Genomic DNA, 24,780 nt, shown 5'->3' with positions numbered 1-24,780 from the left:
CAGAGATGTCCCTGTTAGACCTGCACTTTCTCACCCTTTTCCTGCTGATTTTTGCTGAGCTGATGGCAGACCAAATGAGTTCAGGTGATACCTATGGCTTGGTTGGGCTCATTTGTGTGAACCTCATCTGAAAGACAGGGATTTGTAGAACCTTTGTGATTTTGTTTGGGCTCATTTTGTTTTCTTTCTTTTTGGAAACCTTTAGTGCACACTGAGATGTGGAACTTTCACAAGTCCTGTTTCAAGCTCTAACACAGTTGATCAGAAAGGCAGCACATTGCTGGTCTGATATTCTTTCTTGGCATTGCTTATGTAAGGGAAAGGATGCTAGAGAGTTTGGAGAAGGGAGAACTGGAAGGTGTGTGTGCTTGTTTAATAAAAAAGGGGAGAGAGAGGGGAATAAACCACATACAATAACCTCCAGTCACCGTCTGCTGGTGACTTTGGGGTTTGGAGTAGTTTGATGATGCAGTGTGGGGATGAGCAGGGAAAGGTTGTGAAGCTGCTCTCACAGAATGAAAGTTAAAAACGTGAGCATGTTTCCAGTTCCTGGCTGGCTGGGAGGGGGGTGATCTCCTGCATGACTGGACATCTGCGCCCAGTGGCAGCAGACAGGGATGGGGAGAGGCTGCCGGGTTTTAGTGGGAGTAAAAGGAATGCTACGTGGGAAAACACCAAAAGGTGTCTTCGGGAGACATGAGGTCTGAAATTGTCAGCTTTGGCTGGGCATGGGTGCTCCCCCATATGTGTGCTCCATGAGGGCTTCCTTTTCACCTGCCTGTAGCATTGTTAAACTTAGATCTTTTCCTTGGTGAACCAGTGAGTATAAAGGGTTGAGTTAATGTGTTTTTTTGGGGGGTGAGAAGTAACTTGGACAAACTGTTGCCTCTTTTATTTGCTCTTCATGTGAGAATGAGCCCAGTGAATGATTTTATTATTGTGTTTTTTTGCAGAATGATGTTACTCAGGTATGTGTGTAAATTGCTTTAAGGCTCTTTGGTTCAGTAATTCTATCTCAGAGGTACATGGAACCATTTCTCCTAGGTTGTCCTCTGTGATCTGCCTTCTGCTATTTAAAGTAATACAAATTTAGCTCAAAGTGTTCCCTTTCCTGCAGACTTCTCTGAAAGTTAAAACTTGTGTCAGTGTCAGTTTAGTTCTTGCTATGCTCTTGACTCGTCTTCACATCCAAACAAATGTCTTGTCTGTCTCTGAGCTTCGCTTCTGGTGACTCAGAGGTAGAATTATTTATATGTCTTAATTTCCTTAGGAAACCTTTGTGTCTTTCAACTGCCCTTCTTCTAGTCTGGTTCTCAGGTCAATGCAAGAGGTTAATGAATTGTGTAGACTTACAGATGTATGGCCAAATGTCTATTTTATGCGGCATCTTTAACTGTTGGATCCAAACCCTCCAACCACTGCCAAAGGTAGGAGATTAGCTCCACACAGACCAGTTAAGCTTCAGAGAAGTTGAAAGAGGCACAGTGGTTGAAGGCTGTGACCAAATTCATCTGAGCTATTCCTCTGCCCATTGTGGTTCATGTGAGGTTGGGTTTGTTCAGTATGTGTCCCTTCTTGAAGGAGTATGGGATTTCTTTGCAGTGGTGCTTGGAAATGGTTCAATACACTATCTGGCACACACTTGTAATTCGAAAAATAGATTAGAAAAGAAGCAAGTTGAACAACAATGGATTAAGAGAAACACTTATCTCACTTCCTTTCATTCAGCTTTGCTGCGCATGTGGTTTGGGACCCAAATGCTCAGGATTATTTGATTGCAGAAGCAATAAGTATTTTGGATGTAAACTCACTCCATGCTGCTCCTGGGACTGAACCTGACATTTGGTTTTGGATGGTGGTGGGTTTTATCTTGCTGTTATTTAGCCATGCTTTGTTTGCTAACAGGTCTTGATGTCAGTAATGTAAGGTATCTTCGTGCCCTGATCGAAAGCTTGTGTTCACAACAGACTCATATCTGTGCTTGAGGGGGAAGCGTAGCTCCAACCTTGTGTGACAAAAAAGGTACAAAAATACAGGTTTGTAATATGGGAAATCATGTTGACCGAGGAGTTAATTGGTATAAATGAAGTCTATACCTTTGACTCTGATAAATCGTTTCTTCACGTTAATCTGATGTTGCATAAATAGCTCCAAATGGGGAATAACTCATAAAATCAGAGGGTTTTTTCATCTTACATAGCAATGACCTAGGTTTTTCTTTCTTCCAAATAAGGAATTAATAATGCAATAGCTGTTGTTTCCAAAGAGCTCAGCTTTTTTGAGAAGCGTCCTGCTTTTTTCTCCTCCAGACCCAGTGAAGCACATGGGCGTTTGAAGCCTTTAATAACCATTCACAGAGCCTGCTCTTGATTTCTTTGAGAATTGCCAATGATTTTGATGTCAGAGTTGAGAGGTACAGTTGTAGTGTTACATTTCTCAAGTCAGAGCAGTTGAAAAGGAAGGTCAAAAGCAATAAGGTCCAGGTTCCTTGGGGTGGGTGGGGGCGTAGGATAATGTGCGACCACAGCGCTTTACACACGCCTGTCGCCCAAGAAAAAGTTTGGCTGTCACAAAACTAATAAAGAACAAGCCTCTGGAGAGATCGTTTCAATGATGCAGGTGTAGGAATCAGGGAGTGTGTTTACATACAAGCCAGCTTAATAGCGTGGGATTTATGCTAAAGTGTTTCTTAATGCAATACAAATTGAATGCCCCATCTTGCTCCACACGAGGAAAATGTTAGACGGAAGGACGTCTTTATAGCTTTTGGGGAGAAAGTGTTTGGCCTTTTTTAGGGAACATAAAAGACAGCAAGATGGATTTCTTCTGGTGCTTGCCATGTTAAACTAGTGCTTTAGGTATGTGCCTCAGATTTGGAGCCAGCCTTCCAAGTTGGTTCTCTGCTGCCTTGAAAATCAGGGGTTTGAACAAGCTTGGGCAGGGCTTTTGTCGTCTGTCCGGCAACACGGACTTTAAAGGAACTGACTGAAAAAGCAGATAAAATTTGTTGGTTTTGTTGTTAAGGTTTTTTTGTTTGTTTTAAAACTGTGACATTACAAAGAAGTCCTCCATGAAAACAGCTATGACTCCACAGCCTCTTCTTGAAACTCCCATCTTTTCCCTGCTTCTCTCCTACCCTATAAAACAACTATTATGTGTTTATAAGGTAGCGCTCTGTGTCACTTATAAAAGAAGACTTATTCACAAACTTCTGGATACACAGTTCTGTGGGAATATAAACTTTCTTGGCGTAAAATAAGCCACTTTTTCCAGATAATGTAATGCTATACCAGGCTATTTAAAGTCATAGCATGCTATTTAATATTATTTTATAATGTATAAAAGACACCAGTGCTGATCCTTCAGCATTATTGCGAATAACACTATACTAAATCAGCATACAAGATAGGGGAAACCCCAGGCAAAGCTCCTATTCCCAGAAAGAGTCACCATCAGGGTGCTGAGGGATGCTCAGAGCAGCAGGGCTGCTTTCCCCAAGCCTCTTCCCTGCACACAGCAACTGTGTGGGTGATCACAGAGAGGCACGTCTCATTTTCAAGGCCAGGTTGGACAGGGCTTGGAGCAACCTGCTCTGGTGGAAGCTGTCCCTGCCCATGGCAGGGGGTTGGAGCTGGATGAGCTTTAAGGTCCCTTCCAACCCAAACCAGGCTGGGATTCTATGATTCTGTGATTATTTGGATGGGATTTGCTGGCTGCAAGTTAGGCATTGTTGAAATGCTTTTGGACGTAACCATTCAGCTTTTGAAGTCAGGGCAGGTGACTTGGACACACACACGCATGTGCCTTAGAAATGTTTTCTAATGGGCTGGAAGCAGTATTTACTTCAATTATCCAGGAACCAGCAGGCAGCCACCACGTGATTGTCTCTGCTTTCTGAATACACTCAGTATTCGAAAGAGCACTGGGTCCACAAAACCACAGTGCTCTCCAAAGGCCAGTGGCTGCCTCAGTCTCCAGGTGTCCAGCTGACATGGATTTGGGGGTGACAGATGGGAATCGCATTGGTCAAGCCCATGTCCAAAAGATTCTTGCTGCTCCCTGGCCGGGAGGTGCTGCCCTGCTGCCAGAGCAGTCTGCTTGGAACCTGAGAGACGCCGTGGCTACGCACCCCATGGAAAGGAGACATCACCCTTAGCATATGCTCCTATTTACTTCCCCTATTTATAAAGAGCATCCAATACTCTGTGAACTGATTATAGCAGCAGGGACTGAAAGAGATTTCCTGGCTCATTGAGTCCAGACCTCTGCTGTCACAGGCAGATTCTCTCCACACTTGCTTTCATAAGCCCTCTAAAATGCTTTGAGAGCATTTAGGCTATTTTTCCTAGGGATCGGATATGTTCAGGGGCAGCCCAAGCTGGGCTGATGCCCAGAGAGGTAGCAGTGAGTGATTGTCTTGATATGGATATCTTGTGTCCATTACTGATGGGTTTGGGGTTAAACAAAGAGTAGTAGAGTGGACCAGTTTTCAACTGGAAGATGCCTCCAAGGCAGAAGGACAGATCATCGCTGTTCAAGGCCAGGTTGGACAGGGCTTTGAGCAACCTGGTCTAGTGGAAGGTGTCTTATAGCAGGGGGGGCTGGAACTACATGATCTTTAGAGGTCCCTTCCAAGCCAAACTATACTGTGATTCTATGATCAGCATTGCCACTGGAGACCTTTAACATGACCTGTGAAGCCCTGGGTGCATCAGCCACTACCTACTCCTTCTACATCTCTACCTTCAGCTGAATGGGAGTGCTGATGTGAGTCTAGGCATTGCTCTGGAATTTCAGGGCTCTGGGGCACACTGGTGATGGCCTACCTGCTGCTCTAGCCTGGGATGTCAGGCAGCTGGATGAAGCTATGTAAAGAGCCTGTGTAGGAGTGTCTGGCTGCCAGGGGGCTGAAAGAGAGGAGCTAAAGCATTGCTGACATTCCTGGTGCCATTAAACAAGAGTCTTGGTCCCTGGAATATTTGCCAGTGTGCCCCTTCTGAAAAAGCAACCAGGATCTTGTTAGTGGAGCGGGGGATGCTGAGGAGGAAGGTGCAGCTGTGTCCTCTGCAGGGGCTGCCTAGTGTGAAGTTGTACTGCAAGGCACCTTGTAGGAACCTGCAGGCTCTAATTGATAACACATTAAATCTCAATGGCCAGCACTCTGTGGCCGTGAGGCGATTGTAATGGTAAATCAATAGTCTGATAGAAGCAGACCAGAAATCTTTTGACACTTATTCAAGAGGGACTTGTCAAAACACGATGTATTTATGACCAAGTTCCTGCCTGCCTGTTCAAAGGCACTTGAACCCCTGCCAGATCCTAAACATTCTCAGATTCCCAGGAGTTATATTCAGCACAATAAGTGGATATTTCACAGTAAATATTGCCGTGTCAGAAAGCTGGCAGAAGCACCAGTTGACAAGCAACAATTGGCCGCTTTGTCTGGGTGCTGTGCGGGCTTGTCCCCTTCGGCAGCAGTGCTCTTGAGTGGGAATTCCTGCCCCAACGGGCTCCAGCCTCGTGGGCATGAGGAATTCAAAATGCTCTAAAGGAAACTGCGGCTCATTGAGCCTCAGCTGCCTCCATCTGAACAGTCAGCACAAGGAATTGGAAAGTCTCAGTGATTAATCTCAAGCACAAAAGCCAGCTGCTGGCTGGCGGTAGGTATCCGCTTTTCTCTGAGGAAACCAATTCATCATGTTCTTTGGGATTCATAACAGTTATTTGAGGCAAAGAGGCTTATTTAGTGCGTGGCATCCTGTGCATCAGTGGAGTTACAGGCCAGAAATGTTCATGATTCTCTGCCCTCCCTCAGATCTGCAGCACACCCAGGGTTTCAGCAGCACCGTGTGGGCTGGAACATGCACCCAGTGCCTATAGTGTGGGCTCTGTACTGAGAGGAGAGGGATGCCTGAGAGGACAGGGATACCTGAGAAGAGAGGGATGCTCTCGAGGGCAGGGATGTGGTGTGGGTTTGCATAGTGCTCAGTGTGGTGCTGCTCCAAGTCACATCTGGGGTCTCTGCGATGGGTAAACAGCAAAGGTTGGGATGAAAAGGGGAAAATGAAATGATTTACTGGGCTTGTCATCTGTGTGACTGGTATTTTTCATCGCTGAGGACACCTGGCAGTGCATCAGAGAGTGTGGGCTTTAAGTGAAGTCTTATTTCTAATAAGAACGTAAACCCTTGAGTTACATGGTCTCGACAGGGCAGCCATAGTTACTAACTGGCAGAACAGGCGCAAGGGACTAAGAGTCCTCAACCATCACCTGTATTTACACAGATCATTAACCCCTTGGACATTCAGGTGCAAACTGGGGTGGAGAATCATCTTCTAACATGCCCAAACCCCTTTAGGCAGATTCAGATCTCAAGGAATAATTTCCATTTCTAAGTGAGCCCCAGCTGGGAAGTTGTTCATGTAGGAGTAGGTCAGGTACAGCAGGAGGGATGTCTGTGATGAACCCCAAGCCAGGGATCCTTAAAGCTGATAAATCCCACGGAGAGGGAATAGACTTGGGACTTGGGCTGCCCCAGGGAGATGAGGTTTGATGTGAACCCCAGATCCTCTGGTCTCATGGCTGGACAGACAGGTGAGACAGACTGAAAAGCAATCTTAACCGAGAACTAAATTACTTCTGTTGTAACCTTTCCCTCTTATCTCTGAAAATCTGATCTGAACTATCTTTTGGAGAAGGCTTTGCTTAGTTTGGAATGAGAACCCCTGTGCTGCCCAGGGAGTGGGGGTCGGGATCAGGGTGATGAGCAGAGCTGCAGCTGATGTCAGGGTTAAAACCTGGCAAAGCAGCGTGAGTGCTGGTGCTCCCAGGAGCCTGGAACTCGGAGTAAGCCAAGAACGTGCCCTCTGCATTTGTGTGCTGCTCCTCTGAGCTGGAACAGCAGCACCCTCACAGACCCTTTAGCAGATGGAGCTTCAAGGGTATTGCGCTTCCTCCAACCTGCCTTAATTAATTGTTCTGTAATTGCACAGAGAATTCATTTCTCACTTCCCACCTTTCCCTGAGAAATGCATTTCAAATTTGTTTTCTTTGGCACGGGAATCTTTTGTTTTTTTTCTTCCCTTACCCCTGTTTACATTGTTGGTGGCTTTGATTCCTCAACTTCTCTTTGAGGAGTTCTCATCGAGGGGGATATTTATATTTCATAGGACTTGAACAGAAAAAGGCAAAGCAAGCAGGGAACCTAAATGCATAATTCCTGTCAGATCCTATCTCCAGCTTTTGTTAGGAAAACTTGTTGTGCTCTGTGAAACACTCAGGTTTAAAAGCTTCAGATCCTTCTAATCTGCTATTCTGTAGTATGGGGGGTGGAAAAATGTGCGTAACATCTGGTCTCTATCATGCAAGAGGTACTTTGAAATTCATGTGCTATTGCCAATTTATATGATCCTATTCTTTTTGTGCACATCACATGGATCAGATAAGCCTTTAACACTGATTTATACTGCACTGACATGTGCCATTGCTGCTTCTCTGTCCCTCACTTGGGGAGGAAGCACTTGACCACTGCTTTTGGAAACTGAAAAGTGGCTCCAGGTTTTTAATACCAGTCTCTTTCCAGGAATAAAATGAAGTTTATTTCCTGTTGCTGTCCTGCTCTTGTTGCCCTGAACGGTCTGTCAAGTTTCCTGTTCATTCTGCTGTTGCCCATTAGCAATACTTTACTGTTCCCCACCTTCCCCTGTTCCTGCTGGGCAATAGTTCTGGGTTTATGTGCAGTTTTTCTTGGGAGTTGTCAAGTTGCCCCATTAACTCCACTTTGTATCATTACTAATTCACACTTATAAACTATTTTCCAAGCAACTGATCTCAGTTGTCTCTTAATTGCTGAAGTCCATAAACTCTGTTAGACTGAAACTGTGCTAAGGATTTGCACCCTCTAAACCTTTTCCCTCCAGTGCAAAACATAACAGGGAATCTGAGTGCAGCAGCTTTATCAGATATTAATTCTTCCTAATTAAAGCAAATTATTCGTTTCTGGCTCTTCTGAGGACTACAAAATGTATAGTATGATATAAAAAGCGTGAGACTAGAAAGGTGGGAAAAGTACAGATCATGTTCCCGATGTATTCATCTAACAGTTTGTGTTGCTGGGTGATGTTGAGTGGTTGGCTGAGATTGGAAACCAGACACCCCTCTCTCACCCATTCCGGTGAGTTGGAGCGAGTAGCGTGTGGTCTGAGATCCTGCTGGGTCAAGTATGCTCCATAGACTGTGACCTGGGGTGAGGATGTGGAGTGAGGCTCTGCAGGGGACCAGCAATGGGACCATCCCCTGGGCTTCTTCCCAAAGGACTTCAGCTGCGAGGGAGCTGGCACTGAGCAGTGCTGCTGGGACAAACCCAGCTCCTGGGTGCCCAGGCAGGGGTCTTGGCTGTCCAGTGTCTGTTGTGCAGCATGGCCCTTGGGGCTGCTGGCACTGGGGCCAACCCCAAGCCCTGGCTGTGGGTGCAGAGAACAGCAGGAACATACAGGAGCATTTTTGCTGGTTTACTCCATCTTGATTGTGATTAATGAGCACTCATAACCAGGAGTAGCCTGAAGTTTAGTGTCCTCTAAACAAAACTACCCCGTATCATCCTACCCCAAAGGATGCACTAAGTATAAACCAGTCAATTGAACTTGTCTCTGCCTAGCAAAAGAGCTTGTCCCTGCAGTGCCAAATCCTGCCACGGTCCTTCGGCATCCCAAGTGGAGCATATGGAGCTGCTGCCTTCTTTGGAAGGAAACGGCTCAATACCTGAGACCTGCGGGAGCCAGTGGGGTGAAGTGCTGCTCAAGCTCCCTTCAGATAACAAATGGTTTTAACTGAACAGAGAAGGAAAAAATACTGTTTGTGGTGACTTTTATTTCCTTGGAAAAAAATCCCAGAGCCCTGGCAGAGAAGCAGTTTCTGCACAGAAAACATGACACTATTTACAAAAAGCCAGGTCTAATATCCTTTTCCAGCTTGGAAAGAGGAGTTTATTTTAATACATCCTTTTTTAATTGCCATGAGCTGGACTTGTAAATATCGTAAGTGGTTGAGTAACAGTCATCGTGAGCGGCCCAAATGAAGGGACATTTTTTCCACTCTTGGAGCCTTAACATATTCCTGCAGCCCGGACAGGGGAATAGCACAGAGCAGATACTAAAGGAAAACAAAAGCCTCCTAATTAAAAGGTGGTTTAACCCCAGGGGATGCCTGTGAACATGATGCCGGTGCCGGAAGATTACCGTGGTCCAGCCAAAGAGTTTACATGTTGGGGCTGCCTGGGGAGGTGATGGAGTGGACTGCAGAGATCCAGTCCATTTTCAGTGAAACAGTTCTTCCTCCATGCTAAGAAAGGGGAGAGAAAGGGGAGAGTTCCCCCTAAGAAGGGGGAACTGAGGAGAGTTAGTTTCTTCTAGCAGTGTCTGACCCCTGGGTTGCCTTATCACTGTTGTTCAGTTGAGAGAGAGAAAAATCTGCTTTGCTGGTTTTCTGGATCAGTTCTTCCAAATGATCCATAACTTACATCTTAAATACCGTCCTCCAGAGCAGCATGGTGTGCCTGAGCTAGAAGGTAGTTGTGAAGGTTTTTAAGATGATATTGGTCATTAGCTTCTGCACAGGAACTGGTGTGGTTCTGGGTAAGGATGGAACACACAGAGCCTGTGCAGAGCACTGTTACACTGCCTTTAATGCTGGTTGTTCTTAATTTCCCCAGGTCGGGTACATGCCTGAAAGCCCTGCTTTTGCTCTGCAAACAGCTTTGTGTGAAAGCGGGAGTAGTTTGTATTGGAAACAATTTCCTGATACAATTTGAATTTCCTTCTGAATAATCCTTTGCCCCAGTGGGATGGTACAGAGGGATTCTAGAACAGCTTAACTGGCCTTGCCATACCCCCTAGTCATTGCAAGGCAGATGTTTAAGTAGGAAGATCCCCTGCAGGCACTGCTAAAAAATCAATGTGAAGGGTCAGGAGGAGAAGGAACTGCTCTGCCAACGTGGGGTTTGAGCACACAGCCCTGCTCAGGTCAGCAGCATGCAGGGATCTGTGATGGGGTTTGCACGGGGTGAGCAGGAGGGGAAATCAGTCTCAGCTGGGAGGAGGAGCAGGGCTCAGAGGAAGAATTTAATTGCAGAAGACCAATTGTACGAGATGAAGGCAGCAACCTTGACGTCGTTTCATCTTTTCCAGGAATGCTGGTGGTGATTGTGTTGCTGCTGATTGCCATTGCTGTGGTTGCTGTCTGGCCAACACACTAATGCGGGTGTGGGGCCCGCTGGAGCTGCTGCTCCGCAGCTGAGCGCGGAGGACTCTGGAGAAGAGACCAACTTTGTGCAAAGACCTGTGATTTAAATAAACTCAACGGTATTGGAACGAGGCTGTGTCCGGCAGACATCCGCTTGGTGCACAGCTGAAGAGCGCTGCGTGATTTGGAGGGGCTCTCTTCCCACCTTCATTTGGCATTGGGGAGGCTGCAGCTGGCTCCACAAGGGCTGCACTTCTCGGTGCATCTGCGGCTGAGCACACGCTGGTGTCAGGGTGCTGCTGCCCGGTCCGTGGCTGTGGCTGCTGCTGCTGAGTGGCTTTAAGATACTAAAATGCAGGGGTGGGTTGGGGGTACAGCAGCTCCTCCACTTTCTCATACTTTCCCTAGAGATGAAACCACATTTTTCAAGGAATAGGTGTTTTGGGGATTGGCTGCATCTGGATTCTCGCAGGATGGGAAGGCTCGCGGAGAGGCACGAGACCCCCACAAGATACGCAGAAACTCTGGTGAATGAGTCAGCCCTTGGGGGAGAGTTCTTGCTGTTGATCTCCATGGACAGATGTGAACAGCAGCAGGTTTCCAGCCAGGTGGGTCCAAATGGAGAGCCTTGCCCTGTACGTGCTCATGAGGACAGCGTGCTCTCCACATGCTCTGCCATGCTCTGCACACAGGATGTGCTGCATTAATGTACTAACCTCAGCAAGCGAGGGCTGCCTCTTTATGACTTCACTCTGTTAGACCCTATTTACAAACTAATGAAAAAAGAAGGATTGAAGGTTTGCTTCTGGCCAAGAAAATCATTATTTTGTTACACTGCTCAGTTTGATTTCAGAATTGACAGGGCAAGCAATAAATACTGAATAAAAGGTGATCCGTTTCTATACAGTTTATCTGCCTGGGTCTTTATTGTTTCCCACCATCTCATGTTGTGCATGAACGATTACTCCAACACTTTCATTTCCTAAGAGCTGGTTTGGAGAAGGAAAAAGGCAATTCCTGTCAGACTTCATGTGTATCATGACATACATTTCCTCCAGATCCATAAAACTTGCCAGCCCTGGGCTGGTCCTCACCTGTGCTGCTTTGCAGCTCTCAGCTGGCTCTTGGCACTCATTTCCCTTTCACTGCCTTCCACCTGCACAACTGGAGTGGTGGCACATGTAGCACTGATCTGGGAGGTGGGAAACCAGGGTGTCCTGGTGCTGCATTACATCTTGAGGGACATGCATCTCATGTGCTTTGCTGGAGAAAATCCTTCAAGCCTTTAAAAGTCCAGTCCAGGTCATGCCTGCTTGCTTTTCCTTGGAGAGATGCTTCATCTTACAGCCTTCAAAGGAGAAGAGGGGAGAAAACCAGGGAGTTTTAGGTTCTCATGGCTTTCAAGAGGACACAACAGGTTATTGACTTGTTTATTGCTTGATGTTAGATTAGAAACAGAGCTTTAAGCAAGGCGACTCCAGCTGGCAACAGGTAACAGGAGCCTTGGAGCTGTGTTCAGAACTTGTGCATTCCTGCAGTTCTGTGGAAGGACCAACACTGGAAACTCCTGTGCCCGAGCCCTGCAGCAGGATTTAGCTCACGGCTCCAGTGCAGCCCCTGGATCTCTGGTGACAGCAGGAGAATGACACGTGGTTTATTGAGATGAAGCTACAGAGTCGGGTTTCTAATTAAAGCTGCCGTTTATGGAGGGAATGAAGGTTTTGTTTGAATTCCCAGGACACGCAGGATGATGCATAATTCATCCTGATCAACGTGACACAGTGACTTTGTTCTGGCAGAGGCTTTAAATCGATGTTTCCTGACCTGTTGGGTCCTCAAACACATTTTTCCTGTTAGTGCTGAGGAAAGGTAGAAACGTGAGGCTTTGCTCTGCTGAAATGTCTCACCACGGGGGCCTCAGACTTGCCCTTTAGTAACATTTAATATGTCGTGTGGGTGAGGAGTTTTATTAAAAACCAGTGGATTTGGCAGCGTTCTGCTGTGCTGGGGGAAGCTTTTCTGTCTCCTGCCCCACCAAAGAAAAAGGAAGGTTAAAGCGCCAGAGCCGCGGGGTTTTGGCTCAGGGCGAGCAGGCTTGGTGAGCCCAGCTCACCGGTGCCTGGCATGGAGTCACCATGCTGCCGGTTGCCCTCACTTCCAGGCGTGGAACAAAGGGTGCTCAAGCTGCCCATTCAGTCTGTGCCGTGGGGCTGCTGGAGTCATGCACTTGTGGTGGCTTCTCCAAGCAAAAGTCCTCCCTTCCCCTGGAACGTGCTCACAGAGACATCCCAGCTTGGCCTTCCCTTGCAGCTCCTTCATTGCTGTCTCGGAGGATGTGCTCAGGGTTTTAGCTGCTTCCAGTCGGTACTCCATCAGAAATACAAGTGCTGTGGGAAGGTCTGGTACCTGTGAGAGGCACTTCCCTGTCCAAGTGCCCTTGAAAAGAAGTCCCTTTCTGCTACTTGAGGGGAAAGATGATCTTGAAAGGCTGCTGGGTATTTTCAAGTGCCCTTGTATCTGGAGGTTGGGTGTGAGCTCGGTGCTGAGCTTGGCTGAGCTCTCCCACGCTGCCCAGTGGGATGAGGCTGAGAGCAAACGCTCGGGTCCAGCCCTCAGTGGGAACAGGCTCTTTTCCCATTTTCCAGAGTCACCGTTTCTTTGTCAAACAACCACCTGGAGGACACGGAGCCAGAGCAATCTGGGAAACCCATTTGCTTCTGTGAGGAGCCACAGGTGACAGCCCCGGAGCAGAGGTGGTGGCACTTGTGACCCATTTGTCTCTGCAATAAAGATCTGAGATTTCTGACCTCCAAGATGTTTTCCGATTCATAAATTACGGGTGCTGCTGAGGCTGGGGGTCAGGCGGGGTGACCCCAGAGCACTTTGCAGGACCTTTTGCCTCTATTTTTCTCATTGGAAGTGTTTTGCAGCCTCAGTTCCCCCCCCTCCGCCTTCAGCTTTCTAGCTTGTGTGTATGACCAGCCCTTGCCTAGTCCTTCAGTAGCATCTGGCACCTCTGATGTCCTGTTGGAGATGAGGGGATGGAGCCTGGACCCCTGAAGCGGATGGGCAGAAAGGCACAGCGCTGGCAAGCTGGAGCAGAAAATGGGTCTGGGCTGGGGTTGGCAGCTCCCCTGAGCTCAGGCTTTGGTTGCCCCCTGTCCCCACACCTGTCCACCTGCTCTGTGCAGGGTTCCGCAGGGTTCGGCCTGTCCTGGCTCTGTCCCACAGTCTCCTCTGGCGGGCAGAGGAAGAAAGGGGAGCCCGGTGCGATGCTGGGACATACCCGGTCCAGAGTTCCCAGAGAGCCCAAGTGGGATCCTTCCCAGCCACCCACCGGGAGCCCGCAGTGACCCGGCTGTCCCAAGGGCATGTGGCCACTGATGGGAAGCGATGGAGGATGCTGGTGAGACGCACGGATGGGGCTGATGGTCAGAAATAGCAGCGCACCACGCTGGGCCCTGCCACGGGGACGTTGGCAGAGAGCTGGGAAGGGGAAGGGGATGCTGACTCTTCCCTGCACGAGTCCCTGTCCCTTGCGCTGGTGCAGTGGAAGGAAACAGAGCCTTTTACAGTTTACAAGAGTTTATTCAACTGGTTTCTGACTTTAGTTCTACCAAGTGGGTGCTGAACAGTTACAAGCTCCTTCGGGTTCAATTACAGCCAATCTAATAAAACAACCAACCAAAAAGGGAAAACAAAAATAAAAGGAAAAATACCCCAACGAAACAACTTGGAAAAACAATAAGAAAATCCACAACTTTTTCACGTGTCATTAAATATATTCATATATAATAACCATAATATATTAGTATGCATTGTAAAGAAACATCGCCCAAAGCAGTGTGCAATGGTCAGAACTAAACAACATTTACAGTTCAAGATATTAACAGAAATAACAAAAAAACAAACCAAAACAACGAACCAGGAACAGGGGCTCTGAGAGGGGAGAGGAGGCGGTGGCGGGGAGAGGGCACGGGCACGAAATGAACAGAAAGGAGACGAAACCAGGTCTGTTGGGTGCTGCCGGCGAGGGGTGCTTGATTTGGCATTTCGGCTGCTCTCCAAAGCCGTGCTGAGGCTCCACAGCCCCTCCCCGGCCACCCCTCCACCTCCGGAGGGCCTCGGTCCCGTCCCAGGGCAGTGGGTGGGTGCTGAGTTCTGTGCTGGTTGTACCTGACAGAGGTGGGTGTGCAGGGATGAATTCTGGTCCCTCTCTGGGAGACTGGACAGAGGTGTCTCTGCGGGAGCAGGGGTGGCTGCAGGGAAGAACTGCATCCCTGGACACCCCGAAACGAGCTATTCTGCCTCCCCCAGACAGGATGGGCTGTGCACCAGTAACACCAGCAGCTCTGCAGATCAAGGTTACTGGGAGCATGTGAGGGGCACTGGGGGACCGTGGACGGAGTGAAGGAGCTTTTCTATTCTGGCTGAAAAGCACAAAACTCCAGCAGGGATCAAGGGATGGAGTCCTGGAGGGGCAGGGATGGAGTCCTGGAGGGACAGGGATGGAGTCCTGGAGGGACAGGGATGGAGTCCTGGAGGGACAGGGATGGAGTCCTGGAGGGGCAGGGATGGAGTCCTGGAGGGGAAGGGATGGAGTCCTGGAGGGGCAGGGATGGAGTCCTGGAGGGACAGGGATGGAGTCCTGGAGGGACAGGGATGGAGTCCTGGAGGGGCAGGGATGGAGTCCTGGAGGGGAAGGGATGGAGTCCTGGAGGGACAGGGATGGAGTCCTGGAGGGACAGGGATGGAGTCCTGGAGGGGAAGGGATGGAGTCCTGGAGGGACAGGGATGGAGTCCTGGAGGGGCAGGGATGGAGTCCTGGAGGGGAAGGGATGGAGTCCTGGAGGGGAAGGGATGGAGTCCTGGAGGGACAGGGATGGAGTCCTGGAGGGGCATGGATGGAGTCCTGGAGGGGAAGGGATGGAGTCCTGGAGGGACAGGGATGGAGTCCTGGAGGGACAGGGATGGAGTCCTGGAAGGACAGGGATGGAGTCCTGGAAGGACAGGGATGGAGTCCTGGAGGGGAAGAGATGGAGTCCTGGAGGGACAGGGATGGAGCCCTGGAGGGACAGGGATGGAGTCCTGGAGGGACAGGGATGGAGTCCTGGAAGGACAGGGATGGAGTCCTGGAGGGGCAGGGATGGGGATCTCGCTTCTGTGGGTGGCTCTGGCTGTGGTGGGCTCTGACTTGTTTTGTGTCTTGTACAGACTCCATTTCCTTCTGATTTCCCAGGTTGTGTCAGTGCTTGGAGGGGTCCTGTCATGGGGAAGGGGCTGAGGCTTGTCCCTGGGTGGATTTGGTTGGTGTTAAGGCTGTGCTGGGGAGGATGCCTGTGCTTGCCAAGGTTGGAAAATCAGAGTAAGCGTTAGATATCCAGGCATGCTCGATGGGCATTTCCTAAGTCCCATGTCCCATGGCTTTGCCTTCCTTCTCTCCAGATGGGTTGGATCTGGTTGCTTTTAGGCCATTTGAAGATCTCCCATGGTCCAAAGGCATCCCGGCTGACCGAGGACAAGCTGTCTGCAGCTGGTATGGGGTGTCCCTGGCACCAGTTGATGCTTGCCACAGCAGAGCATCCAAATCCCACTTTTGGGGCTTAAAGCATCCATTTGGACATTTTAGGTCAGATTTTGTCTTTCAAAACTTGGTGGCTTGGGTTCCCTGGACAGAAAAACTGTTGGTTCTCCTCGAGCTCTGCAGGAGGGAAAACTGAGTCTGCTCTGGGTAAGGGGAGAGAACACAGACCTGGGGGGGGGTGTCACTTGATGCCCAGGGTGGGATTTCTCTGCTAATACCCAAACTGATTCCAGAGGGGCCCTGTGGCTGCAGGGGAAGGCTCAGCAGAGCTTGCTCCCTCCTGGTGGTGTCTCCAGCAGCCCAGCATTGGCCAGTGCTTCCCCAGGAGCCCTCCACTTTACACCTATTTACACGGCTGCCTCACTTTATGGTGGTTTATGTCATTATATAAATATTGTCAATTGCTATAAAACAAGGCAAAACCACTGGAAAATGTCATAAAATAGATGTTTCCAAGTTTCCTAAAAGGAGAAATATCAGGGAGGTTTTGCCTTTCGTAGCAACTAGTGTTTGCTTCTCCTCCAGGTACCCGTCTTGCCCTCCCTGCCTTTCTGCCCTGGCCATTGCCTGTCTCCATCGAGTAGGTGAACTCGGGCACCCCGTTCCTCATGGGCTGGTGTGGCAGGGGAGCAGCCTGCCACAGGGACACAGCATCCGGGTCACAAACCACAGCCAGTCCTGTCTGTAGAGTGCCCTGGGCAAAGATGCTCCAGCGCTTGGGCTGGGGCATGGGGTGTGAGGTGGAGGTGGGGTGTCCCCTCCCTTAGTGCGTCAGTGATGAGAGATGGAGACATTTCCATCTGCTGCTTTTCACCCCCAGCAGAACGAGCCGATGGGTAGCTTCAGGTGGGTCACAGCCAGTGCCTGGCTGAGACCCCTTCCCTTGGGGCAGGTCTCTGCTGTAACTTGGCCAAGCCATAGAGCTCTGCGCTCTATAGTGACAGTCCCTTGGCACTCGTTGTCCCACTTCCTTAGTCTCCCCAGGGGGCTGGCCATGTTATGCAGGGATGCTGAAGAGCTGCAGCTCCAGAGGAAGTGAGGGCAGAGCTGATGGGTTCAGGAGAGGTGGCTGAGTTTGTGAGTGGAACCAGTGACCTCGGTGTTATCTGCGCAGATTTTCTGTCATGGGAGGGTTCATCGGTCTGGTGACAGCAGCAAGAGAGGACCAAGCCTGTGAAGGACGTCTCAGGGGTGGACGAAGACTTGGGCCATGAAGGAGGACTCGGGGGCTGCAATGGGCAAGGTCTTCCAGAGCACCTATGGGAACAGGAAGCCAGTGTATTCTTTTGCAAAGTCTGTTTGTTTCCATGGGGATCCTGGTTATTAACTCCTCGACTGTGGACTGGTGGCTGGGAGGGTGCCAGGGCATCCTGTGGCTCACAATCCTTTGGCATGGTGGGGACAGTGCTCCTCAGGGTGTGGGGCTGGAGCAAGGAGTTGCTCCCCAAGTTATGCCCATGTGGAAGCTGCCCACTAATGTGGCCTCCTCGCTGTGCCTAACCTAGGACTGGAGCATCGCCACAGCTGGAGACCTCGGCCGCTCCGAGGTTCTGCACAGCAAGCGATTGTTACGGCTATTGGATACCAAAGAGTGTTCAAATAACCCATCAGTCGATCCTCAGGTCTGTCCTCAGCGACAAGTCTCTGTTGAGTTTCCTCTACAACAACTTTCTTGTTCAGCCTAAGCTGGGCATACAGTTTTGGGGGACGGGGAGTTAATTTCCAGCGTTGCTGTTGATTAGTTTCTTACAGGTTTGATGTTCCCATGCTGAGCTCTGGAAGCAGCAGATGTTAGCAGCTGGAAGGCAGTTTGGTGTCTCTGATTTCTTCAGCCAGCAGGGCAGACTGAGACTGGGGGTGCTGGGTACTGCACCCCCGCAGCCACAGCCTCTTGTGTCCATGGGTGAGATTCGTTGTTGTGGGTTTTGCTTTGATTTCTCCTGGAATATGAGGTGCAAACCTGGCAGCCCCCAGCCCTCTGCTCCCTCCTGTCCCCCCCAGCCCATCCCGACAGTGCAACCGTCCTCCCGCCGCCCCATTGCCGGCCCCTGCCCGCCCCAGCTCTACACAAAGCAGCATGCACAGTCAGTCTCTCCCTCTCGCGCACTCCCGTCACCTTCTCCTCCTTTAGGCTTTCTTACACTTCCCCTTCTTCTCCCGCTGCTGGAACTTCCTGAGCCGCCGAGCCCACGTATCCCGCCACTGTATCACCAGGCTGGTTTTGTCCGCAATGATGCCGCTCTGGTCAGGAGAGTCCTCGTTGTTACCCAGCAGCAAATACTTCTTCATGGGCTTGATTTTGGGGCACTTGCACGCTATGTCCTTGGAGTGGATCCACAGGGTCTGGTCTCCTCGCCGTATCCGGTTGCTCCCTTGTTTGTAGACGGAGATGATGTTGACCGTGAACTTCCACCAGTCGGCATTTTTTTCCGCTTTCAGGATGTGGATCTGGACAGCTGGAAAAAAGAAAACACAACACGAGGCGAGAGGAAAAGATGTTCTAATTTGAGCTGGCAAGAAGAAAATGAATTTCAGGTCTAATAGGCTGTGTGAGGGAAAGGGATTTTGTCTCCTGAGCCCAGGCTGGGGACAGCAACCTAGGGAGATGCTCTCCAGCATTGCTGCTATAAGGACTCTGGGTCCCCAGTGAGCATGGGCATGGTTACCCAAGGACCACAAGAGCTGTAGGACCCCAGGAGGGAAGATCAGTCTGGGAGCAGCTGTATGCCAGGAACCATGGCTCTCTTTGTGCCAGGAGCACTGGGAATAACACAGGGGTACCCAGAGAGCTAGGGGAGAGCAGATTGCCTCAATCTCCTATCTGGGTCCTGAGGAAGACCATCATCTCCCAGAGCATGGCTGTAAAGCAAGCACAGATGGAGCAGTTCCACAGGGCTGCTGGTGCATCAACATCTGCCCCAGCACCTGTGAACTCTTAAAGCAATAGGAGAAGTCTTTCACGATCAGTGGGTTTCTGTACACTGGACCCTGCCTCTTCCCTTGCAGCAGCAAGCAGAGAAAATTAACAAACAGCTTGTTCCTCCAGCCCATGGCAGTGTCACAGGGCTGAAGCTCTGTGCACAAAGCATGTGGGTAGGGCAGGGAGGCTCCTGTGCCCATCAGCAGGGCCAAAATCCCAGGCTCTGCTGTAGGACCTGGGATGAGTTTTTTTCCGGACCCACGTGTCCAGAGAGCAGCTCATGCTGCTGACGATGGGTTTCTGCATGGGCCAACCCTCCAGCCCCTCTGCTCACTCCTCCTCGCCGGATGGTGCGTCTGCACCAGGACCCTAAGACAGCCCCTGGTTTTAAGAGAAGATAAGCCCAGATCTGAAGCAAAACACTGGCACTGGCCCATGGCTACAAGCACTTGGCGTGTAGATGTAGGACAGACCTGTTAGGGCCTCCAGCACAACTTCCTGGCGCCATGGCAAGGAGAGAGCTCCTGCGAATGCGCAGCCTTGGAGCAGGACACCAAATGGGTTCAGACCTATGAAAGGCTTTGGAAACAGGGAGGTTCACTGTTCACGTGTTTCTAGGAGATGTTCTTGAGTCAAGATTGTCAGTTGCTTGCTATGGAAAAAGATGTTGCAGGTAAGAAGCACAGATAAAGGACCATGTGGGAAAGGGAGTGACTGGTCCTACAGCATGGTGAGGAGGAAGAGACACAAGCCCGGAGGCAGGTCCTGCGATGCTGTTGGGCTTCTTCCCAGTGGTGGTCCATCGTGGTGCAGGGGCAGCAGAGGAGGAGCGGAGCAGCCATCGGCTGAGATCGCATCCTCCAAGGAGGTTGAACACATTCCTCCTTGCTAATTGGCTCCCAGGAAAGCATCTTCACCAGGAAGTGACCCCCAGCTCTCCTGGGTGTGTTTGCTGACTGTGGGATGAGGGTCCCCACCAGCAGAGACAGAGGTGGTGGTGGGAGAGCAGGGAAGGGCTGGCTGCTCCGTGCGGTCTGGTGCCTTCTGGCCAAGTGTTCGAGCTTTCCCCTTTTCTCCCCCTTCCCTCCATGCCCTGTGAGCTGTAACCTGTCCACCTCCAGCCTCAGCCCTTGGGCCAGCCCCCAGCGGGTCCAGTCTTGCTTCTAGAAATCAACAGAAGAAGAAGAAACCTCCAAAAATCAGGCAAAACTCCCGTTTGCCTTGTAACAACCCAGTGTTACCCCTGCGTTAGCAGTGCAGGAGCATCACTCTCTCTTTAAAACCACAATGTGCAAACTGACTTCAGGCTCTGGCAGGAAGTGGGGCTCTGCGGCCCTGCAAAGCTTTTTAACACATTGCAAAATAGATGTTGGGTTTTCTGTGGGTTTTTTTCAGAGCATGTCATGGGCGCCAGATGCTTTCATTACAAACGCCAGCCCCGAGCTCTGAGCGGGTGCTTCCCGCCCCGGTGCGAAGGTAACAAAATGTGAGGATTTGCCAAGTTTTCTTTTTTGGAAACAAGTCTTTCCAAAAAAACTTAAACCTTTGACCCGCCGGGTCCTGACAGCATGGAGAGAGTGAACGAAGGAACCGGGGAGGGCGGGCACAGGAAACGCTGCTCTCAAACGCAGCCTGGAGGGTTTGATGTCACGGCCCCCGTCTCTTATTTTTTTTTCCCCTTTATTAATGAAGTGGAAGGAGTGAAGCCGCGGCGGAGCTGGGCTGGCACAGCCGCAGCTGCCTTCGCTCACAGCCAGTTGCTGCCCACAGCTTGCATCCGGGACATGCGGCTTCCCCTGAGCCTGGTTTCAGAGCCCAGGGGATTTTGGTGATGATGTGGGGAGGTGCCAGGGGGAGGTTTCAGAAAGCCGGATCTCTGGGTGAAGCCCCAGGGATTTGGGCACTTGTTTCTTGTGAGAGGTTTCAGTTCTGGCATGGTTTCGGGGATCAGGGGGAGTCAGCTCTGCCCCACCGCTCCAAAGCTAGCTCTGCTGTGTGGTGTGCTCCTTCACCTGCCGTCTCCTAGGGCAAAGCTTGGCTTTGCCTGTCCCATGGTGAACTGCTCTCACGTGGCCAATGCACCCACTGAACCCCTGTACTGACCCTGTCACTGCATCCCTGGGAAAACATCCCTGAACGGGTCTATGGCAACCAGATGAAATAACAGGGGATGATGGTTGTTCAAGTGGGTGGCGGAGGTGGTGCTCCCCTGGCTGTGGTCCCCCCAGAATGGGTGATGGTGACCCGGGGGGGGGAACAAAAGAACACAGAAGCTGCAGCCCTGCTCTGCTCCCCACCACCCCTAAAGGAGCCTCAGTCAACCAGTCATGGGGAGCTGGGACAAAGGGGCTCAGGGGGTGAGGGGAAGGTGCTTGGTCCTGGTAAGTGCATGGGGCTTGCCAGATTAAACCCATCCCACCTGACACCAAAGCTGCTGAACACAAATCCTGCCTGGATGTTGCCTCACGAGTCACACCAGCCCAGGTGATGCAAGGAAAAGCTGGACAAGTGGTCCCCAGGCTGCAAGGAGGGGATGCAGCTGGGGCCCACCCTGCTCCGCAGCTCCTTGAGGCTTGGCCGGGAGCCTCCAGCCACAAGAAAGACCTGAAGGGTTGATGCTGCAGATGAAAGCAGAGGGGTGGATGATTTGATGTTAATAAAAACAAAAATCAACCCTTTGAAATGACATGTTTGAGGGCAGCAGGGTGAAGGCTTAAATAAAAGCAGCGCCTTGAAGCATTCAGAGACCATGAGTCAGGGACCCAAAAAAACCATGAGATTGCCATGAAAAGAGTGAGGCTGGAAAAAAAAAGTGTATTTCTTTTTAATTTATCTTTGCGGTTTGTGATAAATGTCCCTATTTCAAGATTTCCCCTGCCAGAGCTGACCTGGGACTAGACAAACCCACCCATCCTATGTTCTAACCTGCCTATGGGAGCTGGAGCTTTGTGGAGCTTCCAGTGATGGGGAGAGATCCCATGGGACCACTGGGGTGGCAGCAGGAGCTGGGAGAGACAAGAGGGTTTTTCCATATGGACAGATGGAAATGGGTGCTGGGGACAGGGGCTGCGGATGCAGGAGTCCCAGCCTGAGCAGGGCTTCTCCAAGGCTCGGGTCCCTTCTCACTGCACAGCCAGAGCAGAGCCCATGTAGGTTTTACTCCAACCAGCAGCAAAAGGTGACCCTGGTGCCACTTGGGATTGGGAATAGAAAGGGTGGCTCATCACTGCAGCAAAGAGTTAAAATAGGATTCCCCCCCCCCCATTTTTTATACTTGTAATTCATTTCCCAGTGCCTTCGCCTGCCTCCGGTCACCAGTTTCCTCCTGGTTTAATATTGGAGATTTATGGCCCCTAATCCCAGCCGGCCTGGGCACGGTCTCTCCCTGCAGTGCCGGGGGAGGGTGCTCCCTTTGGGACGCGGTTACAGGAGGGATTGCTCAGTGCTTCCCTGCTCTGGGAATGGGATTTCTCCACCTTGCAGGATGGTGGAAGGGGCTGCGAGCCAGGGATGAGCCAGGGACGGTGCTTCCCCACTTTGGGTTTTTCTGTGGATTCAGGGATTTTTCTCCCTCCCTCCCTCTTTTCAAGCTGCCTTTTGAAAACTCGTTTTGCCTTTTTCCAGCAGTCTCTGCCAAGCTCCTCTCAACAAAGGGGGTGACTAAGTGAAGTCTCCACTGAAGGAAGGATTTTTTTGCTCTTTTTTCCAAGAAAGGGCAAAGTGAGCAGATGATCTCACCTTTCAGATGAGGACCCTGCTCCTCACCTCCATCCTTCCCTGGTGCTGCACTAGGGGCGTGGGGGCAATGACTGGGATCACAGTGCTGGCACCCACCAAAACGCTCTGGCATCATCTGTGCAGGATCGGGCCCTGCTGCAGTGCAGAGCGCTCAAGATCGAGGGGAAATCGAGGTTAAAGAGTACCAGGTTTACCTTTACCGCTGCCGCCCATCTCACACCACAGACAGCGGGAAAAGCCCCAAGGGTCGGGCTGACACGGCAGCATCTGAGCAAGTGAGGGATGCTCCTGCATCACCTGCACCAGCATCTCCTGCCCTGTTAAAACGATCTCTTCACCTTCTGGGCTATGGGGGAATCTCCATCCTCAGCAGGGCCCCCCCGCTGCTGCCCTGGGCTAATTTTAACTGCCCTGAACCCAGCAAACCCCCTCTGTAACCCCTGGGTTTTGTGGGAGCTGAGCGACCCCTGCGCTCCACCAGGCAGCCAAAATAAACCAGGAAAAGCTTTTCTGCTTCTGTTCTTGCCCCCCCCCCCCAACCTCCCAGCCTGCCCTCCCCGTGCCCTGCTCCACTCCAAATATTTGCACCAAAATCCATCCCGCAGGAAAGAGACCAATTTAAAATAAAAGGAATAATAAAAAAACTCCAGCCCCCCCCCCCCCCCCCCAAACCAGCACAAACCCAACGGAAACAAACAGATAAGAAAAATAAATAAGGGAAAATATCCCCTTTGAATCGCTGAATGAAACGGGGAGCTAAAAAGCCCCATTGAGAAGCGCGGGGCGGATGATAGCTTCCCGATTGAGCGGCGGGAGAAGTAACTCTGTTCAAGCTAATTAGGGTCTTTTAGGACATTCAGTCCAGCGATGCCAGTGTAACGGTGAGGAAAAGAACCTCCTAATTGGCTTCCTGCTGGGGTGTCAGTCCCAAAGTCTTTATTATCCCTCCCTGCACCTTTTCAACCCTTTCTTCTCTCCCTGGCTCTGTCAAAGCCATGGGCTGCCCCGGCCCGGCCGGGCTCTGCTGCAGCATCCCTTCTCCTGCTGCCTCGCCGGGCAATTTGCCCTTGGAAAAGCAAATCCATGGTGGCTGCGGGGCTGGCTGGGGACCCTCCCGGCTCCAGGAGGGCTCGGGTGGAAGCACCCAAGGTCCCGTGCTGGGACAGTCTGCACCAGCTCACCCCAAACCAGCCCTGGCAAATGCCTTTGGCTCCCTTGTGCCTTTGCAGAAGGGAGTGATAAAAGAGGAAATAAAAGCTCTTTCCAGTACCAGTATCCTCTGCTCTGGAGTCATCTCCTGCCCGAGACAGCTCTTGAGCTGCTCTCATCTCCCTAGCGTCTGCTGAAGCGCCTGAGCCCACAGTACAGCCTCAAGCAGAGCCAAGGGTGAGCTCTCACCCGAACCCCCAAGAAACATCTCCCTGGTGAAGCCGGACAAGCCAAGGAGCAAAACCAAACTGGGGCCGGGGCTGCCCCTTGAGCAAATCCCAAGTACTGCTGCCACCAAAACATTGCAAGCCTTTGCCCCAGAGCCACAGGGGCAGATAACACTGCTCAGCTGTAAGCATGCTTCCAGGGGGATGCATGGCCCTACCAGCCTCTGAGCCCCTGGGACCAATTTGGATCATGACAGGTCCGAGTTTCCTGCTATCAAGTGGCTGCTTTCTCTCCTCTTGAGAGCAAAGGCTTTGACATGAGCTCGGCCCTTAGAAGCCAGGTGGGAAAGTGAAGGGATGTGCATGCCTAGTGTGGGAAACACATTCTCTGCTGGCTACTAAGGTACAAATGACCTTAGCAGCCAGCAGAGAATCAACACATGAAAACCCCATGGCTTTAGTAGGCTGGTGCTCAGCCCCACTCCCATCTTTAACAACCCTATGTTCTAGCAGTTTTCTGTCCTGCAATTAAACCCTTTTCCCCAAGGAAAAAGGCATTCTCTGGACCTTCCCAACACCTGATGAACCTCTGGTGACAGCGTGACCAGACCTCAGTGTGACCTTGCTGGATGGGGACAAGTGCACCCAAGCCCTGGCACCAAGGGATGCTCTCCACAACGCTTTTGCCATCTGAGTAAATGGGAATGCAAATAAAACATTTGCCTTCAGCCCCTCTCCCTTCCCCTGAGCCTGCGGGGAGGTGCCAGAGCACAAAGCCAGCGCGGAACATCCCTTGGCCGGCCCTGCCGGGAAGTGCCTTGTCCGGGGATGGGCTGTTAAATGGGAATTTGTTCTGCTCTTGCAAACACTTCCCAGACACGCTGAGCCGCTGCTGGGAGCGCGTTTAGGGGAGGGAGGAGGTG

At 50.9% G+C, this 24,780-nt stretch overlaps 2 protein-coding genes across 6 annotated transcripts in view; one reads left to right on the top strand and one right to left on the bottom strand.

The window, feature by feature from the left end:
* Positions 1 to 13,052, top strand: part of STX8 (syntaxin 8) — a 102,588-nt gene extending 89,536 nt beyond the window's left edge. For 2 of the 3 annotated variants that reach the window (XR_009744896.1, XM_061461960.1), the window contains one exon: positions 10,185 to 11,148. Coding sequence is in view for 2 of the 3 variants with exons in the window: in XM_061461960.1 (XP_061317944.1) it covers positions 10,185 to 10,252 (68 nt within the window). In the remaining variant the exon portion in view is untranslated. Of the gene's footprint in view, positions 1 to 10,184; positions 11,149 to 12,884 lie in introns of those variants that run through there. The other variant, XM_061461959.1, reaches the window with a different exon arrangement.
* Positions 13,053 to 17,817: 4,765 nt separating this feature from the next.
* The window catches only part of NTN1 (netrin 1), a 96,623-nt gene continuing 89,660 nt past the window's right edge, over positions 17,818 to 24,780 (bottom strand). For 2 of the 3 annotated variants that reach the window (XM_061461953.1, XM_061461955.1), the window contains exon 5: positions 17,818 to 18,279. In XM_061461953.1, coding sequence (XP_061317937.1) covers positions 17,951 to 18,279 — 329 coding nt within the window. In that variant the 3' untranslated portion in view covers positions 17,818 to 17,950. The remainder of the gene's footprint in view (positions 18,280 to 24,780) is intronic. The other variant, XM_061461952.1, reaches the window with a different exon arrangement.

Source organism: Pezoporus flaviventris, unplaced genomic scaffold (genome assembly GCF_033815535.1).
Source record: "Pezoporus flaviventris isolate CSIRO_AGI_PZ_B2104156 unplaced genomic scaffold, CSIRO_AGI_Pfla_v1 ptg000034l, whole genome shotgun sequence".
Lineage (NCBI taxonomy): Eukaryota > Metazoa > Chordata > Aves > Psittaciformes > Psittacidae > Pezoporus > Pezoporus flaviventris.
This window is presented reverse-complemented; position numbering and strand designations above follow the sequence as displayed.